The sequence below is a fragment of the Pan paniscus genome, chromosome X, assembly GCF_029289425.2.
Source record: "Pan paniscus chromosome X, NHGRI_mPanPan1-v2.0_pri, whole genome shotgun sequence".
Taxonomy (NCBI): Eukaryota; Metazoa; Chordata; class Mammalia; order Primates; family Hominidae; genus Pan; species Pan paniscus.
Genome location: NC_073272.2, coordinates 135,292,756 through 135,312,327, shown reverse-complemented (window position 1 = coordinate 135,312,327; position 19,572 = coordinate 135,292,756). Strand labels below are relative to the sequence as shown.

At 42.6% G+C, this 19,572-nt stretch overlaps 2 protein-coding genes across 12 annotated transcripts in view; one reads left to right on the top strand and one right to left on the bottom strand.

Annotated features, from left to right (window-relative positions):
• Positions 1–8,752, bottom strand: part of LOC129395283 (sarcoma antigen 1) — a 22,711-nt gene extending 13,959 nt beyond the window's left edge. For 2 of the 8 annotated variants that reach the window (XM_055106374.2, XM_055106375.2), the window contains exons 1-2: positions 5,309–5,508; positions 2,757–2,843 (exon numbers count right to left, since the gene is read on the bottom strand). In XM_055106374.2, the coding sequence (XP_054962349.1) occupies positions 2,757–2,843 (87 nt within the window). In that variant the 5' untranslated portion in view covers positions 5,309–5,508. Of the gene's footprint in view, positions 1–2,756; positions 2,844–5,289; positions 5,650–8,616 lie in introns of those variants that run through there. The other 6 variants (XM_055106370.1, XM_055106369.1, XM_055106373.1 and 3 more) reach the window with 6 other exon arrangements.
• Positions 5,682–19,572, top strand: LOC100979948 (cancer/testis antigen family 45 member A10). 4 transcript variants are annotated; one of them, XM_034950028.3, is made up of 5 exons: positions 5,682–5,747; positions 13,701–13,875; positions 15,795–16,043; positions 16,421–16,514; positions 17,736–19,572. In XM_034950028.3, the coding sequence occupies exons 2-5, from the start codon at positions 13,707–13,709 to the stop codon at positions 17,791–17,793; spliced, it is 570 nt and encodes a 189-aa protein (XP_034805919.1). In that variant the 5' UTR covers positions 5,682–5,747; positions 13,701–13,706; the 3' UTR covers positions 17,794–19,572. The 4 variants fall into 4 exon arrangements, with proteins under 4 accessions (XP_034805919.1, XP_034805920.1, XP_054962353.1 ...); XM_034950029.3 differs by having other exon boundaries at positions 5,705–5,764; XM_055106378.2 differs by lacking the exon at positions 5,682–5,747 and adding an exon at positions 10,006–10,252.

The following is a 19,572-nucleotide window of genomic DNA, read 5'->3' as shown; positions in this document are numbered from 1 at the left end:
TAGGCAATACTATTCAGGACATAGGCACCGGCAAAGATTTCATGACAAAAATGCCAAAAGCAATGGCAACAAAAGCAAAAGTTGACAAATGGGATCTAATTAAACTAAAGAGCATATGCATAGCAAAATAAACTATCATCAGAGTGAATAGACAGCCTACAGAATGGGAGAAAACTTTTGCAATCTGCCCATCTGACAAAGGTCTACTATCCAGAGTCTACAAGAAACTTAAACAAATTTACAAAAGAAAACCAAACAACCCCATTAAAAAGTGGGCAAAGGACATGAACAGACACGTCTCAAAAGAAGATATTCACGCGGGCAACAAAAATATGAAAAAAAGCTCAACATCACTGATCATTAGAGAAATGCAACTCGAAACCACAATGAGATAACATCTCATGCCAGTCAGAATGGCGATTACTAAAACGTCAAAAAACTACAGATGCTGGCAAGGCTGTGGAGAAAAAGGACTGCTTTTACACTGTTGGTGGGAGTGTAAATTACTTCAACCATGTGGATGACAGTGTGGTGATTCCTGAAAGATCTAGAGGCAGAAATATCATTTGATCCAGCAATCCCATTACTGGGTACATACCCAGAGAAATATAAATCATTCTATTATAAAGATACATGCACGTGTATGTTCATTGCAGCACTATTCACAATAGCAAAGATGTGGAATCAACCCAAATGCCCATCAATGATAGACTGGATAAAGAAAATGTAGTACATATACACCACGGAATACTATGCAGCCATAAAAAGGAATGAGATCGGCCGGGTGCGGTGGCTCACGCCTGTAATCCCAGCACTTTGGGAGGCCGAGGCAGGTGGATCACGAGGTCAGGAGATCGAGACCATCCTGGCTAACACGGTGAAACCCCGTCTCTACTAAAAATACAAAAAAAATTAGCCAGGCGTGGTGGCGGGCGCTTGCAGTACCAGCTACTCGGGAGGCTGAGGCAGGAGAATGGCATGAGCCCGGGAGGCAGAGCTTGCAGTGAGCCGAGATCATGCCACTGCACTCCAGCCTGGGCGACAGAGCGTGACTCCGTCTCAAAAAAAAGAAAAAAAAAAAAAAAGGAATGAAATCATGTCCTTTGCAGAAACATGGATGGAGCTAGAAGCCGTTATCATCAGGAAACTAACGCAAGAAAAGAAAACCAAACAGCACGTGTTCTCACTTATAAGTGGGAGCTGAATGATGAGAACACATGGACACGTCGGGCAGGGCAACACACACTGGGCCTGTTGGGGGAGGAGTTGGGGGAGGGAATGCATCAGGAAAAATAGCTACTGGGTGCTGGGCTTAATACCAAGGTGATGGGTTCATAGGTGCAGTAAGCCACCATGCCACACGTTTACCTATGTAATAAACCTGCACATCCTGCACATGTACCCCAGGACTTAAAGTAAAAGTTGAAGAAATAAAGAATATGCTCTTGCATTAAATATGCAGGAGCATATTTAATGAAAATTATATTCAAATATATACTTTTGATTAAAAAATTTTCCAAACCATTTTCATTTCCTATAAAAGCAGAGTGGAGAATGTGTGAAAACATTTTTACTGAACATTTACTACCCTCCAGGTACTGTTCTCAATGCTTTACATGTATTAACTCAATCCTTGGCCAATCCCTATGAGTGAGGTGTGATTCTTATGACTATTGTTAAAAAAGAGAAAATAAGGGCACAGAAAATTAAGGAAAAGCCTAATTAATTGAGGAGTTTTGGGAATGTGGTGGAATAACTTTAGTCTGGTTTTGTTACAGAAGAGATTATTGCCTAATTGTGTCCTAGTGCAGATGCAATTCCCTTTGTCTTCATGTTTTAATGGTGAAGTTAGTAAGTCTCTCTCATACACAACACAAAACTCACATTAAGATCTCCATCAGGACAATCCAATCATGGCAACATCACCTAGTGCTTCATATTCCACGAGGAATACTTAGTCATTTTTTTAGGCAGAGCACTAGTGACTTGGATAACAGAAAGAGATACTGTAGACTGCAATCTCGATATTAAAGGAGTTATTGTGGGGAGTGGGAAAGAATATAGACTCTGGAGTCAGAAAGATATGCGTTCAAACCCTGGCTCTACCTCCTATCATGTGTCACATGGGGCAAGCCATTTGACCACTGTCAGCCTTGATTTCTTATTAAAGGGTAGATAGTAATACATATCTGCAGAACAACTATGAGCATTGAATGTGATAATTAAAAACATCAGTTCGGCCAGGTGCGGTGGCTCATGCCTGTAATCCCAGCACTTTGGGAGGCGAGGTGGGCGGATCACCTGAGGTCGGGAGTTCGAGAGCAGCCTGTCCAAAATGGAGAAACCCTGTCTCTACTAAAAATACAAAAAATAAGCTGGGTGTGGTGGCGCATGCCTGTAATCCCAGCTACTCAGAAGGCTAAGGCAGGAGAATCACTTGAACCCGGGAAGTGGAGGTTGCGGTGAGCTGAGATCGTGCCATTGCACTCCAGCCTGGGCAACAAGAGTGAAACTCCATCTCAAAAAAAAAAAAAAAAAAAGATATAAATAAAATAAAATAAATCAGTTCCTAGTACAACCAATCCACTCTTGGATCAAAAAGTTCCCATTTTATGTTCACATAAGAGTTCCTGTGTCATATTTTATCTTTTAAATCAAGAGAATTAACACATATAGTTTATATTCATCTTTCCAATGAGAAAATAATTATACGAAGAATGTCACAATTTGTGCAGAAATAGAAAGAGTTATCTTACCTGCCCATCATTTGTAAACACATAGGCAGCAGCATGAAGTTCCTCAGGTGGAGTTGGTTGACTCGTTTGAAGTGGAGAAGCCTGCATCTGCAGATAGTCCTCATAATTAACTATGTGTGTTACTAGAACACTTTGATTTATAACTGGAACGTAACTGGCACATAAATTGGCGCTATACAGCTGAAATATATGATCCTCTTGAGAGTACATGATCACAGATTGTCTTAGCAATGTGTGCCTTGGTACCAAACAGAGTTTAGGATCTCATGTCTAGAATCTATATCATGTTCCATGATCTAGAATCATCTCCCTTTACCTAAGTCATGACTCAGTCCACCATCACTACTTCCTGTAGGTTCACACCACTAGGTTAGGTTAAACAAGTCCCTTATGCCTCCACCCCAGTTTGAGAATGGGCTGACCTTCCTTATACCACCATCCCAACTAAAAATCTATAATTCTAAATATTAATACTTTAATATTTAGAATGCCAATTTTCACTGAATTCCACAAGTTCATTTTTTCAGACTTAAGGGATAAGTATGTATTAATGAGCATATACACTGTTCTAGTTATCCTACCTGCCCATCATTTATAACCACATAGTCCAAAGTATAAAGCTCTTCACCTAGAGTTAGCTGACTCGTTTGAAGTGGAGGAACCAGCATCTGCAGATATTCCTCATAGCTAACTATGTGTGTGTGACTAGAACACTCTGATTAAAAACTAGAACATAAATGGCAAATAAATTGGCACTATTCTTCCCACTGGAAGGGTGTAGGCTCCATGGCATTCTCTGATCATCCAGGGAACGCTGGGTAGTGGGCCTAACCCTCTTTGGATAATTTGATTAAATCTACAGATATTTTTCCCTGGGAAAGTACCTTTACACACAAACTTGGTGTACAATTTTAGAAGTGTGACCAGCCTAAGATCTGTTTAATTTAGTGGACAGATGACCCCACTTAAAATCACCAAAGTGGGGGTAAAGAGGGTTTGTAAACTGTTGCCAATTATCCTGGATACTATCAATTTTGTTATTTCCATATAAACAAGGAATTCTCTGCTGAACTCACAGCAGTAAGCAGTGTGATATAGTATTCGTGTGTGCAGTCTCTGGAATCTGAGAGACCTAGGTTCTGTCACTTTTCCAGCTGGTTATACCTGGGAGAGCTACTTAAATGTACACTCTAAGATTCTATTTCCATAAAAAGGGCATAAAACAGTATCTAACTCATGGTGCTCTTATAAGGATTACCAGAGATAAAGCACAAAGAGGATAGTGTATGTGCTGGTTAATACATACTTTCCTTTAAGTTAAAAAACAAACAAACAAACAAACTTGTGGGATTTAGTGAACATGGGCATTCTCTATATTAAAACATTAAAAAAATAAACTGCTCATGCAATAAACAGCTTCCCACAAGCTAGACTTGATATTTTCAAAATCAGTAAAAGCCCGGCACAAAAGAAAACTTGTTTGGTTTCAGCACACCGAATTTCCTTCTGGTTAACTGGTCGAAATGACTGCTACTTGCAATATCATAAGCATTTCTACATGTCTAACATTTCAAATCTTCCTTTGCGAAACAAATCTTTTGTTATTCCTGAAGTTTTAAACTGATGTATTTAATACAAGCAAGCAGAAGGAGGGGAATGATGACAATTAGAGTAGAAGAAAATCAATGAAATAAGAAACAGAAAAATCAATGAAATCAAAAGTTGGTTCACCGAAAAGGTGAAAAAAAAATCTAACAATCTTTTAGCTTGACTGACCAAGAAAAATAGAAAGGACTACACAGATTATCAAAATCAAAAATGAAAGGGGGGGTTATTAATACTGACCTTACAGAAATTAAAAGGAATACATTATGAACAACTTTACGCCAACAAACTAAACAACTTAGGTAAAATGGAAAAAATTCTTGGAAGACAAATTACTGACTCAAGAAGAAACAGGCTGGGTGCAGTGGCTCACGCCTGTAATCCCAGCACTTTGGGAGGCCAAGGCGGGCGGATCACCTGAGGTCGGGAGTTTGAGACCAGCCTGACAAACATGGAGAAACTCCGTCTCTACCACAAATACAAAATTAGCTGGGCGTGGTGGCGCATGCCTGTAATCCCAGCTACTTGGGAGGCTGAGGCAGGAGAATCACTTGAACCCGGGAGGCGGAGGTTGGGTGAGCCAAGATCATGCCATTGCACTCCACCCCGGGCAACAAGAGCGAACAACAAGAGTGAAACTCCATCTCAAAATAAATAAATGAATAAATAAATAAATAAATAATAAGTAGAAAATCGACTTAGGACTATAGCATGAAAAGAGATTTAATTAGTAATTTAAAATCTCCCCAGAAATACAAGCCAAGCCAAGATGGCTTCGCGTGTAAATTCTATCAAACATTTAAGGAAGAAATAATACCGGTACTTAGCAATGTCTTCCAAAAAATAACGGAGGAACACTACTTCATTCTATGCAGCCAATATTACCCTGATATCAAAGCCAGAGAAATATATCACAAGATATATTTGCCTGTCAGCTCCAAATTCACCCTTTTATCCCGCTGTGTGAGAAGGTTCTGTGTTCCTCTGCCTCTGCCCGCTGTGCAGTTGATAGTGAAGGCCACCTGTAGAGAGCACCAGAGAGTCAGCTAAGGGGAGAGCTGCGCTTCCTGGTTCTCCCGCTGGCGCCAGCGGTCCTGCTGAGCGCAAAACTTCTCTTCCGGACTCTGGCGCCCCACACAGGTTCCCAGTGTTAGGCTGGGGCAGGTCACGCGATAGCGGTCAGCTTCCCTTCCTTCCATCCGCCTTGAGCCTTTCCGGATTGGTGCTTCTGGTGAGACGCCTCCCCATGAGCATCACTCCCAAGCACGCGAGGGGGCACGTTTCCCATAACTCCCAAAAGGCAAGTTTCTAGAAAGTTACAACAGTGGGGAGGCGCCACAACTTCACTGCCATTTTGTGAGGTGCTGCCGCCCCTCCTCTGGCAAGGTCAGGACTTCAGGACTGTGAGTGGGGCAGTTTTTCCCTGGATGCTTTAATTTCGCCCGGGAAAGTGTCCTTTTTCCTCAGAAAGTGTCTTTTCTGAGGTGTTCTCTGTCGGGTGTGTGGTAGGGTTCCCTGGGAAAGTGGCTCCACTCTGAGGACACCGCCATGGGCGCCTGTGTCAACCATGGGGGAGCGTTTTCCTTGGGCACCCCATCTCGGCTGTGTTGCGGGTCCGGGGGGCTTTTCTTGGGGGCTCCCTCACTCATGCGAGGGGCTTTTCCTGCTGAAATGACCTAAGCCCAGGGTTGGGGACCCTGCCTTGGTTGCCTGTGTCAGCCTCGGGTGTGGCCGTGTTTCTTCCCTGCTCGGTGGCAGCCCTGAGGGGGGACTCTGCCTTGGGAGCTCTGTCTATGTTCAAGGGCCGGGGTGGTGGTGGCTGTGCCCTGGACACATGATCACAGCCCTATGGGGTCACTCTCTGTCGCGGGCTTTACCTCAGCCTGTGAGGGACTCTTCCTTGAGTGCTGTTCTCGGCTGTGGGGCACATTTGTCCTTAGATGTTGCTCGCTCTCAGCTAGGATGTGTTGGCTTTTCTTTGGTTCTGCTTATCCCTGATGGGGACGCTTACCAGACGCTTTCTCTTGGTGCTGGGTTTTTAAAATTATTATCTGTGGGTGCTGTCTCCTGGTGCTGTCGGGGAGTGGGGTGCTGTTCCTTGGATTCTCTGAGCCTGTGGTGGGACTCGGGGAACTCTTGTGTCAGCCACGAGGGTGCCCAGCTGACCTTGGGAGCTCTGTCTCGCCCCAGGGTTGGGTGCTTTTCCTTGGTTGGTTCTCAGTCCTGAGGGAGCTCTTCCCCGGGATTCTATCTGACCTTTCAGCCATAGCCTCAGATGTCTGTGCAGGAATCGGGGCCCAGAAATGTTTGAAGGTTCCAGATTCGCCACATGCACACAACTCACTGTGCAATTATTCTTTCATTCCAGCCACTCTTTGGGAGTGTAGTGATCTCTCCTTATGTCTACACTTGCAATTTTGTGCTAATTAATGAGATTGAGCACCCTTTTTTAAAGTGTTCATTTATCGATTTTTGATTGTTTTTTGGGCTCCCAGGCTCGCTCGATTCTCGTGCCTCAGTAGCTGGGACTACAAGCGAATGCCACCAAGCCTGGCTAATCTTTGTATTTTTTAGTAGAGACGGGGTTTTGCCAAATTGCCCAGGCTGGTCTCGAACTCCTGGACTCAAGTGATCTGCCCAATTCGGCCTCCCAAAGTGCTGGGATTACAGGCGTGAGCCACTGCGCCCAGCTATTTATTGTTTTTTTTTTCGGAGCACTTTTTCATGTGTTTATTGGTCATTTAACCATGTCTTTTAGGAAGTTCCCTTTGAGGTCTTTTCTGCCAAATTTTATTGAGATGTTTGTATTTTAAAAATGGATTTGTAGTTTACATATATTCTGGGTTTCAGTTATACACACATGCACACAGGCATATATGTACATGTATTAAAATACATATGCAATTTTAATGTCTTCTACAAATCTGTTTTGCTTTTACAGTATCTCAATAATGTGTTTTAGATGAACAGATTCTCTTAATCTTATTAATCAGTCTTGTTTATGGCTAGAGCTCTTTATTATTTTAAGTGAAAATCTTTGCCTCCCCCAATGCCATGACGATAATATTCTAAGTTTTCTTCTAGATCTCCTATTCACCTCAAATAAATTTTCATGGAATGGAGTAAAGTCAGAGTCCGGGTATATTTTATGTGATTACTAAAGGTATATTTGAGTATGACTCTTATGATATGCGTATTCAGCTTTTCCCCCCAAATTTTATTGCGATGTTTGCTTTTAAAATTGATTTGTAGTTCTGGATATACTCTGGATTCCACTCAGTTGTTGCCAGATACATATATATGTATATATATAAAATATTATATTATATATAATATATATATATTTATATATGATTAATGTATATTTTTATATATAACCTATCCTATACATTATATAATATGTAATCTACATATATGCTTTGCTTTTCCACTCTCTTAAGAGTGTCTTTTGAGGAATAGAAGTTTTACATTTAATCATGTCTAATTAAACAATGTATTCTTTACGGTTAGAGCTTTTTTATCCTAATCAAAAACACCTTGGCCTATTCTAAAGCTGTAAAGCTAATATCTTATATTTTTTACTGGATTCACTATCTATCTTTAATAATGTTTTCTGCAGTGGGATGGGGTAAGAATCAAAGTTTGTATTTTCCCTGCATTTATGAAGTGCATTTATTAAAAGCACTAGTCTTTCCACAATGATTTACAGGAGCTCTCCTGTGGTAAATCTAGCTATTTTCCATTTCCAGATTGTTTCTGGCCTCTGTGTCCTCTGCCCTTGGTGTATTTACCTGTCATTGCTCCAATACCACACGGTTTTAATTACTCTACCTTTATAGTAAATCTCATATTTAGTAGTGTGTATTTACCAACTTAGTTCTTTTTCTTAAAGATTGTCTTAGCTTTACCAAATCTTCGATTTGCATATACTTAAAACAATTATCTGTTTGTCAATTTTCAGAAAAAATTTTGTTAACACGGTGGAATTTTAAATGATTGGTATGTTCATTCTGAGAGAATTAACAATAATGTCTCTTAATAATGTCTTCCATTCCATGGAAAGTAAACCAAAGTGCCAATAAAGGCACGCCTTTTTATCAAGCAATTCAAGTCAAGTCAAAATCAAAACTAAAATTATCAAGCAATTCAAGTCAAGTCAAAAACAAAAACCAAAGGGCTGGTACAGGTACACCGTGGGTGATCTGGCCATGCTTCCACTCAAATGGAGTCGGCAAGTTCCAAAGACCAGTCTTACCAAGTTTTAGATGTCCAGACTTAAAGTGCCAGTTCCTTCCTGGTGTTCAGCCACTGCGTTGATCCTCCGCGGGGGCCTGCTGTGCACTGCTCTGACAAGGCGTTCCACAGGGGCAAATGCCTACCCCGGAGCGCTCTCAGGATCCGCATCGCTCAAGCTGGCCAGAGTTCCCAGCAGGGATGCTCTACAGGGCAGGCATGAGCTGCCTAAGGGGCTGCCTCGACTGTCCGTTAATCAGGAAACCAAGAAATGTAGCAGGATGAGCCGCAGACAAAACTCCTCAGGCACCGGATTAAAGAAGGAAGTGGTTTATTCGGCTGGGAGCATCGGCCAACTTGCGTCATAAGAGCTGAGTTCCCCGAAAAATAAATTCTTGGCCTTTTTAGAGGCTTACAACTTTAAGGGGTCCACGTGAAAGAGTCGTGATAAATTGAGCAAGTGTGGGAAATGTGACTGGGGGCTACATGCAGCAGCTAACAGAACAATAAGTTTTACAATGCTTTTTTTCATACAGTGTCTGGAATTTAGAGATAACACAAGTAGTTTAGGTCAGGGGTTGATATTATTATTACTTTTTTTAACTCCTAGGGCCGGGTGGTGGTGCCAAGGTTGTCTGGCTATTTATTTTACTTTTTTTTTTTTTTTCCAACTTTTTGCTTTCTTTCTTTCCTCCTGTCTTGTGAACTAGGCAAGGTAGGGGGAGGAGGGCAGCAGGAGTAGTAGTGGTCTCCTTCCTTAGCGGGACTACAGGTGCGTGCCACCACACCTGGCTAATTTTCTGTATTTTTAGTAGAGACGGGATTCACCATGTTGGCCATGCTGGTCTTGAACTCCTGACCTCAGGTGATCCAGACACTTCGGCCTCCCAAGGTGCTGACATTACAGGCGTGAGCCACTGCGCCCGGTCAGGGTTGACTTTAAAAAACAACCCCCTCAAATGAAAATTTCAGTTTGTTGTTGTTGTTGCTTCTTTTTCTTTCTTTCTTTCTTTTTTTTTTTTTTTTGATGGAGTCTTCTGTATGGTCTGGGATGGAGAGTGCACTGGCACGATCTTGGCTCACTGCTACCTCCACCTCCTGGGTTCAAGCCATCCTCCCACCTCAACTTCCCAAGTAGTTGGGACCACAGGTACACGCCACCATGCCCAGCTAATTTTTGTGTGTGTGTTTTTTTGGTTGGTAGGTTGCTCTGTAGAGCCGGGGTCTCACTATGTTACCCAGGCGATTTCATCCCACTGTGTGAGAAGGTTCTGCATTCCTCTGCTTATGTTGCTGTGCGGTTGTTACTGAAGGTCGCCTGTAGAGGGCGCCAGAGTCAACGAAGGGGAAGGCTGCGCTTCCTGGTTCTCTGGGGCACGAGGCTTCTCCTCAGCACTCTGGCGCCCCCAACAGGTTCCCAGTGTTCGGCTGGGGCAGGCACGCTGTGGCTGGCTACTTCCCTTCCTCCCATCCCCCTTGGGCCAAACAGGATCGGTGCTTCTGGTGAGACATCTCCCCATGCACATCACTCCCTGGTGCCCTAGGGGGCACATTTCCCACAACTCCCAGAGGGCAGGTTTCTAGAAAGTGCCACCAGCGGGGAGGCGCCACAACTTCACTGCCATTTTGTGAGGTGCCGCCGTCTCTCCTCCAGCAAGGTCAGGACTTCAGGACTGTGAGTGGGCAGTTTTTCCCTGGATGCTTTAATTTCGCCCTGGAAAGTGTCCTTTTTCCTCAGAAAGAGTCTTTTCTGTGGTGTTCTCTGTCCGGTGTGTGGGAGGGCTCCCTTGGGGAAGTGGCTTAGCTCTGGGGACACCGCCATGGGCGCCTGTGTCAGCCGCGGGGGAGCGTTTTCCTTGGGCACCCCGTCTCGGCTATGTTGTGGGGCCAGGGGGCTTTTCTTGGGGGCTCTTCTTGGGGGCTCCCTGTCGGTGATGGAAAAGGCGACTTTTCCTGCTGAAATGACCTGAGCCCGGGGGGTGGGGGCCATGCCTTGGTTGCCTGTGTCGGCCTCGGGTGCCGCGGTGTTTCTTTCCCGCTCAGTCGCTGTCCTGAGGGGGACTCCGCCCTGGGGACACTATCTGTGCTCATGGAACGTGGTGGGGGTGGCTGTGCCCCGGACACATGATCGTAGCCCTGTGGGGTCACTGTCGGGGGCTTTATCTCAACCTCTGGTGGACTCTTCCTTGGGTGCTGATGTCGGCCGTGAGGCGCATTTGTCCACGGATGTTGCTCGCTCTCAGTTACAATATGTTGGCTTTTCTTTGGTTCTGCTTATCCCCGTTGTGGACGCTTACTGGATGCTTTCTCTTGGTGCTGGGTTTTTAAAATTATTATCTGTAGGTGCTCTCTCCCGGTGCCGCCGGGGAATGGGGTAATGTTCCTTGGATTCTCTAAGCCTATGGTGGGACTCAGGGAGCTCTGTGTCAGCCATGAAGGAGGCCACGTGACCTTGGGAACTCTGTCTCGACCCAGGTTGTGGTGCTTTTCCTCGGTTGGTTGATCGCAATTCTGACGGAGCTCTTTCCTGGGATTCTATCTGACCTTTCAGCCACAGCCTCAGGTGTCTGTGTGGGAATGGGAGTCCAGAAATATTCAAAGGTTCCAGCTGTGCCACATTTGAACACTCGCAGTACAGTTAGTCTTTCATTCCAGCCACTCTGATGGGTGTGCAGTGATCTCTCCTTATGTCTACACTCGCATTTCTCTGCTGATTAATGAGATCGAGCACCTTTTTAAGAAATTGTTTTTATTTATTGATTTTTGTTTGTCTTTTGAGACGGGGTCTCCCTTTGTCACCCAGACTGGATTGCAGTGCCGCCGCACCCAGCTATTTATTGTTTTCTTTTTTTTTTTTTAGCACCATTTTATGTGTTTATTGGTCATTTAACTATGCCTTTTATGAAGTTCCTTTTCAGGTATTTTCCCCCAGCTTTTACTGAGATGTTTGTATTTTAAAAATGGATTTGTAGTTTCCATATATTCTGTATTTGAGTTATACGCACAGGCACACAGGCGTATATGTACATATATAAAAATACATATACAATTTTAGTATCTTCTATAAATCTTTTTTGCTTTTACACGATCTCAATAATGTGTTGTAGATGAACAGATTCTCTTAATTTTATTAATTAGTGTATTATTTATGGATAGTGCTTTTTATCATTTTAAGAAACATCTTTGACTCACCCAATGCCATTACGATAATATTCCTTTTTTTAAAATTATACTTTAAGTTCTGGGATACATGGGCAGAACGTGCAGGTTTGTTACATAGGAAGACACATGCCATGGTTGTTTGCTGCACCCATTGACCCGTCATCTACATTAGGTATTTCTCTAATGCTATCCCTCCCCTAGCCCCCCAACCCCTGACAGGCCCCACTGTGTGATGTTCTTCTCCCTGCGTCCATGTGTTCTCATTGTTCAACTCCCACTTATGAGTGAGGACACGTGGTATTTGGTTTTCTGTTCCTGTGTTAGCTTGCTGACACATGTCCCTTCAAAGGACATGAACTCATTCTTTTTTATGGCTGCATAGTATTCCGTGGTGTATATGTACCACATTTTCTTTATCCAGCGTCGTGGCAGGCGCCCGTAATCGCAGCTACTCAGGAGGCTGAGGCAGGAGAATTGCTTGAACCTGGGAAGTGGAGGTTGCAGTGAGCAGAGACTGTGCCACTGCACTGCAGCCTGGGTGACAGAGTGAGGCTCTGACTCAAAAAAAAAAAAAAAATGTCTTCCAATGCATGGAAAGAATATTTTTCTCCATTTACTGCAGTCTTGAATTTCTCTGAGTGATGTTTTATAATTTTTGTGAAGTACTCTAGCACATCTTGATTAGATTTATTCCTAAATATTTGATGTTTTTGGAACTGTTTTTAATGACATTTGAAATCTCATATTCTAATTATTTGTTGCTATTAATTATACAGAAATGCCATTGGTTTTCATTATATCTAATATGTTGACTAAATTTGCTTATTAACCATAATGATTTTATTCTTCTGCATTTTTCTATGCACAGAACAATGTCATCTGTGGATAATCACAGTTTTATTTCTTTCCAAATTTTAAACCTGTTATATTTTCCTGATGCTATGGTACTTTTTAGAACCTCCAGTAAATTCTTGAATGGATAGTGGACATCTTTGTCTTGTTTTCAAACTCAGGGAGAAAATACTGATACATCACTATAAAGTATGGCATTTACAATTTTTTTGTACATATGCTAACCAGGTTAAGAAAGTTGCCTTTTTCCTAAGTTGGTGATAATTTTTATCATGAATGGACTTTAAACATTGATCCATGTATGAAAATGATCATGCGGTGTTTCCCTGTTTTTTTTGTTGTTGTTGTTGTTGTTGTTGTTAATGTGGTGCACTACGTTTATCGATTTTCAAATGTTAAATCAATGTTGCCTTTCTGCAATATACTCCACCATGGCTGATGTATGTCCTTTTTAAGTACTAGTACATTTTATTTGCTCACCCTTAGTTTGGAATTTTTGTGTCTAAGTTCGGGGTGATCTTGGCTTGTATTTTTGGCTTGATCTTGTAGTTTTTCTTCCTTCTAAAGTCCTTGACAGATGTTGTTATCAGTTTTGTATCAATCTTCTAATAAGGGTTCCTAATAAGGGTTAATACACGTTGGTTTATACATCTGTTTGAATATATAAGCATAAATACTTATATATTAAATATATATAATATAAAATTTAAAATATAATGTATAATAAGGGTTAATACAGATTGGTTTATACATCCATTTTTTCTAATAAGGGTTAATACAGATTGGCTTATACATCTTCAAATAGGTAATAATATTTTTATCTATTTTTCGTTGATGTCAGCTGCTTATTCCACAAGCATTCTGATTGATTTGGTTACACCATCTTTCTTCTGTTTTACTTAGTGTACATTAAAATTGGGTTTCCTTTCCTGAGAACAGAGTGTTTGTTCAGACTTGGTAAATCTTGGCTCATGATTAAAAGTGAAATTAATGATTCAAAGTCTTGGTTGTATACACATATGCAGACTGTTTGCCATTTTGTGATTGTTAGATTTTTGTCGTGAATGGAGTACGTTCATTGATGTTTTTCAGGAAACAATGACCGATAAAACAGAGAAGGTGGCTGTAGATCCTGAAACCGTGTTTAAACGTCCCAGGGAATGTGACAGTCCTTCGTATCAGAAAAGGCAGAGGATGGCCCTGTTGGCAAGGAAACAAGGAGCAGGAGACAGCCTTATTGCAGGCTCTGCCATGTCCAAAGAAAAGAGTAAGTAAGCCTGTCCTCACCTCCTCTTCATGCCCCTGCCTCATCCCCTCCAGAGAAACTGTCCTTGTCAAGGTTAACAGTTTCGGCTGACATTGCCATTAATTTCTCAGCAGCATTTGACAGTTGTTCACTCGCTTCTTCATGAAAACCTTCTAGGATTTCCATTTCCCACAATCTTTTTTTTTTTTTTAATTTCTTGTCCGTATTGGTGAATCCCTATCATTTTTTTCTTGAGATGGAGTTTCGCTCTTCTCAGCCAGGCTGGAGTGCAGTGGCGTGATCTCGGCTCACTGAAATCTCCGTCTCCTGGGTTCAAGTGATTCTTCTGCCGCAGCCTCCCGAGTAGCGGGATTACAACCACCAGCCACCACACCCAGCTAATTTTTGTAAGTTTAGTAGAGATGGGGTTTCGCCATGTCGGCCAGGCTGGTCTCGAACTCCCCCCCTCAGGTGATCCACCCACCTCGGCCTCCCAAAGTGCTGGGATTACACGCACGAGCCACCACCCCCGACCCCATCATTGTTTTTTTCTACATTTCTTTTTCTTCTCTTCTCTAAATACTGTAAAAAATTCCTGAACCCCAGCATCTCTCTCTCTCCTTCCATTCCACTCTGCCACGATCAATCACTGAGCTCCTGAGATACCTCCATGTTTCCCATTATTTCCCGCATCAAACACATACCCTCCAACCCTGCAGCCGGGTCATGATGTTGGCATGTAAATCACGTGATGCCATGTCGCTCCTGAACACCCATCCTCAACACTCCTAAGCACTCAGAACCGACTGCGAAGCAGCTTTGGTCTGCGAGGTTCTGCGTGGCCTGGCCTCCGTCACCCTCTCCTCACACGGGCCCCATCATCTCCTGACTCTCTCTGCTACTGTCCTTCACCCCGTAGTGCCCGGTCCATCCCCACTCCAGCCCATATCCTTGGCCTCACCGCAGCCTGGAACTCCCCCTCTGCCTCTGCGCAGGCAGCTCTGCTTTTTCCTTCAAGCCCTGCCCAAGGGTACCTCCACAGAAGGCTCTGCCCAACCAGCAGCAGCTCCTGGGGCTCCCTCTGCTGCTGTTGCCCACAGGCCTGTGGACTGCTTCCTTACCACTAGCCCAACACTGTATGTTTCATTTGCTCATTGTGCACGTACTGTCTGACCGCCCCATGAGGATGTGCGCTCCACAAGGGCAGGGAACGTTGCTCTCTGGGCTGTTTACTGCTGATCCCCAGCTACTGGCATGCTGCCTGCCAGAGACGATGAATAAATGAGAGGTGTCAGACCTGGAGTGAAAAGAAAGTCACTTTTGTGAGACAGAAAGGAAGGATGAGGAAAATCATACAGTAAAAGGGACTTTTTGGTGATGGAGTGCGTATAGAACTTTTAGCAGTAATGGCCGCCTCTATTTTCTCAGAATATGTTTGATATAACAGGAGACCGGTTGAGTTGTATCCCAGTTGCCTGGGTTCCAGCTCAGTAAAGCATGGCAGTTTGTAAGTGAGTTTGAGAAATCATGATATCAAGTGAGACTTGCTGCTTTCAACTTGTAAAGCATAACAAGCTGAAACTATCCCATGAGTACCAGGGATCTGTGAATGTTGCTTTAGAGTTGTACTGTCTTACTTGGTTTCCATATCTATTCAAGGCGACAGAAAATAAGAGGTGGTTTTATTGTATTATGTGTCCTGGCCTCCGTTTGTCAGGCCTGGGATTTCTCCCTGGTGTATCCTCCCATTTATGAAATAAATAATTCCCTAGAAACTGAGGAGCACATAGATGTACCCAGAGGGGTGATGAAACACACGTATCTCACAGCTCAACTTCTCAGTTTGATTTCCAGATCTGTCATTCATGAGGTTTATGTGGAGGGGAAAGAAAGTGGTCAAACACCAACTGATGGCTTTTACTCAAAATTTGTTTCACCAGAGCTTATGACAGGAGATGGTATTCCACCCAGCCAATTGGATTCTCAGATTGATGACTTCACTGGTTTCAGCAAAGATGGGATGATGCGGAAACCTGGTAGCAATGCACCTGTGGGAGGAAACGTTACCAGCAGTTTCTCTGGAGATGACCTAGAATGCAGAGGAATAGCCTCCTCTCCCAAAAGCCAACAAGAAATTAATGCTGATATAAAATATCAAGTAGTGAAGGAAATCCGATACCTTGGACGAAGTAAGTAGTGTAAGAACGTCTGTTTTATAAAACTGTAGGAAGTCACTCTTTCTATGATTCAGAAGATATCCATGTTACCTCTTGAGGCTCATTCTTTGCCAGAGTTGAGATTGCACATAATTTATGGTGGTTCCTCTTTTCTTTGACTAAAGCATGTACATTTTTTCTTTTTCTTTTGTTACTTGGTTATGGTTAAAGGAGTTACATTCGTATGTATGTGCAGGTGTCTTTTTTATTATTTAGGTTTTGTATGTGCAGGTATCTTGATTTAAGCATTTAAAACATTTCAGCCTCTGAAGCATGATTGCTGAGGTGTAGATTCACTTCTATTCTTCTTTATATTTGATAATACTGAAGTTTTTTTTCAACATCTTCAGAATATGAAAAAGTCTTCAAAATGCTTGAAGGAGTGCAAGGACCTACTGCAGTCAGGAAACGATTTTTTGAATCCATCATCAAGGAAGCAGCAAGGTGGGTAGAAATAGGAACTGTCCAATTTCTTTAAGCACTTGGGCTCAATAGAGTACTGGGGGTGAGCGTTGGGGAACAGCCCCTGCCTTGCGTTTCTCAAACCCTGGTCCTCACTCACAGTTATGGCTGTCTCCACAGTTACTTAGGCTAATGTTATCTGAGTCTAACTCATTCTTCGAAGACTATGGAGACTTCCATTTTCACCATAGTCTGAGGTGCGCATTGTCCCTCAATTGACACTCTTTGTATTTGCTAGACTACCTCTTTTTAAAAAATTTGTGTAGGCACATAGCAGATGCATATATTTCTGGGCTATATGAGATATTGTGATACAGACAACAATGTGTAATAATCACATCAAGGTAAGTGGGGTTTCTATCACCTCAAGCTTTTATCCTTTGCGTTACAGAGAATACAATTATACTCTTCATTATTTTTAAATGTGCAATTAAATTATTACCGACTATAGTCACCCTGTTGGGCTATGAAATACGACATCTTATTTATTCCCTACTTCTACGTATTAATCATCCCCACTTCCCACACCCTCCACCCCCACTAACCTTTGTAGCCTCTGGTAACTGTCATTCTACTCTCTATCTCCATTAATTCAGTTGTTTTACACTTTTACTCCCCAAAATAAGTGAGAACATGTGAAGTTTGTCTTTCTGCGCCTGGCTTATTTCACTTAACATAAGGACCTTCGGTTCTATCCGTGTTGTTGCAAATGACTGAATCTCATTCTTTTTTTTATGGCTAAACAGTACTCTATGGTGTATATGTACCATATTTTCTTTACCCATTCATGTGTTAGTGGACACTTAGGTTGCTTCCAAATCTTGGCTACTGTGAACGGTGCTGCAGCAAACATGGGAGTGCAGATATCTCTTCGGTACACTGACTTCCTTTCTCTTGGGTATATACCCAGCAGTGGGATTGCTGGATCATATGATAGCTCCATTTTTAGTTGTTTGAGGAACCTCCAAACTGTTCTTCATAGTTGTTGTAGTAATTTATATTCTCACCAACAGTGTATGAGGGTTCCCTTTTCTCCACACCCTTGCCAGCATTTGTTATTGCCGGCTAGACTACCTCTTACCATGCAGATACATTTCTATTTCCATGCTGACTGTTACTTCATCTTTCCATCTGTCACAGCACTTCCTACAGCATAGGTTCTTTGGCTATCTTTTGGTTAATGACATGTCTCTTTCTCTTCAGATGTATGAGACGAGACTTTGTTAAGCACCTTAAGAAGAAACTGAAACGTATGATTTGAGAATACTTGTCCCTGGAGGATTATCACACCCCAAATGCATAATCTCATTAATGATTGAGGAGAGAAAAGGATCAGATTGCTGTTTTCTACAATGGAGCAGGATATTGCTGAAGTCTCCTGGCATATGTTACCGAATCAACTGGCCTTCCAGAGGCTAAGAAATTTCTGTTAGTAAAAGATGTTCTTTTTCCTAAAGCATTTTATTTGAAAGGATAACTTGTGTTTTGGTTATTTTGTATTCCCACCTGTGCTGGTAGATATTATTAACCCATTAGGTAAATACTATTACAGTCGTGGTTTCTGCAGCAGCTCACACTGATGTAGCTGGCGTTTATAACTACCTTCTTTCGCTACCCATTTCGCATTCCCTTTGCCCTAAGATAGCATGTCAGTTGGTCATGATGCTTGGCCTGGCAAGATGACTCAAACCTTCATTACGGAAGAGTCTGAACCATTAGATGTCCTGCCTGGATGGGGTTGCTGTGATTTTCCTTTAACTCTAATCGAAAAACACGGGAGGACTAAGAAGCTCTCTAGACATATCACACATACTCTTCCTTAGCCCCTGGTGTGGTGGGAACCCGATCTCAATGTTGAAATCTGTATCAGTCAGCCTTCAACGAAAAGGCAGAACTAATGGGAGATTTTAATGTGTGTGTGTGTGTGTGTGTGTGTGTGTGTGTGTTTGTGTGTTGGTGGGGGTATATATACATGCACACGCACACTTTCTAATCTCCCATTATACATATAATACACATTACACATATTATATATACACCCCCATATATATATATGTATGCGTGTGGAGGGGGGGTATATCCAATATATATAATAAAGGTAGTTCCTAGATAGGATTGGTCTGATACAATAATTTGGAGCTGCAGTAGCAGTCCCTGTAAGGCTGTTGTTTCCAGATATGACTTGAACATTCTATGCTTTTTATTTTTTTTAAAGACAGAATCTTGCTCTGTTGCCCAGGCTAGAGTGCAGTGACACGATCACAAGTCACTGCCACCTCGACCTCACCCCAGTTCAAGCGATCCTTGTGCTTCAGCCTCCCAAGTAGCTGGGATTACAGGTGCACCACAGGTGCCATCACGCTGCAATTTTTGTATTTTTAGTGGAGATGGGGTTTTGTAATGTCGTCCAGGCTGGTCTCGAAACCTGACCTCAAGTGATCTGCCCATCTCAGCCTCCCAAGGTTCTAGGATTACAGGCATGAGCCACTGCACCCAGCCCATTCTATGCTTTTTTTAAAAAAGTTAATTCATTCAATTATTCAACAAATATTAATTGTGCCAGGTACTTTTTTTTATTATACTTTAAGGTTTAGGGTACATGTACACAACGTGCAGGTTTGTTACATATGTATACATGTGCCATGTTGGTGTGCTGCACCCATTAACTCATCATTTAACATTAGGTATATCTCCTAATGCTATCCCTCCCCCCTCCCCACACCCCACAACAGGACCCAGTGTGTGATGTTCCCCTTCCTGTGTCCATGTGTTCTCATTGTTCAGTTCCCACCTATGAGTGAGAACATGCGGTGTTTGGTTTTTTGTCCTTGCGATAGTTTGCTGAGAATGATGGTTTCCAGCTTCATCCATGTCCCTACAAAGGACATGAACTCATCATTTTTCATGGCTGCATAGTATTCCATGGTGTATATGTGCCACGTTTTCTTAATCCAGTCTATCATTGTTGGACATTTGGGTTGGTTCCAAGTCTTTGCTCTTGTGAATAGTGCCACAATAAACATACGTGTGCATGTGTCTT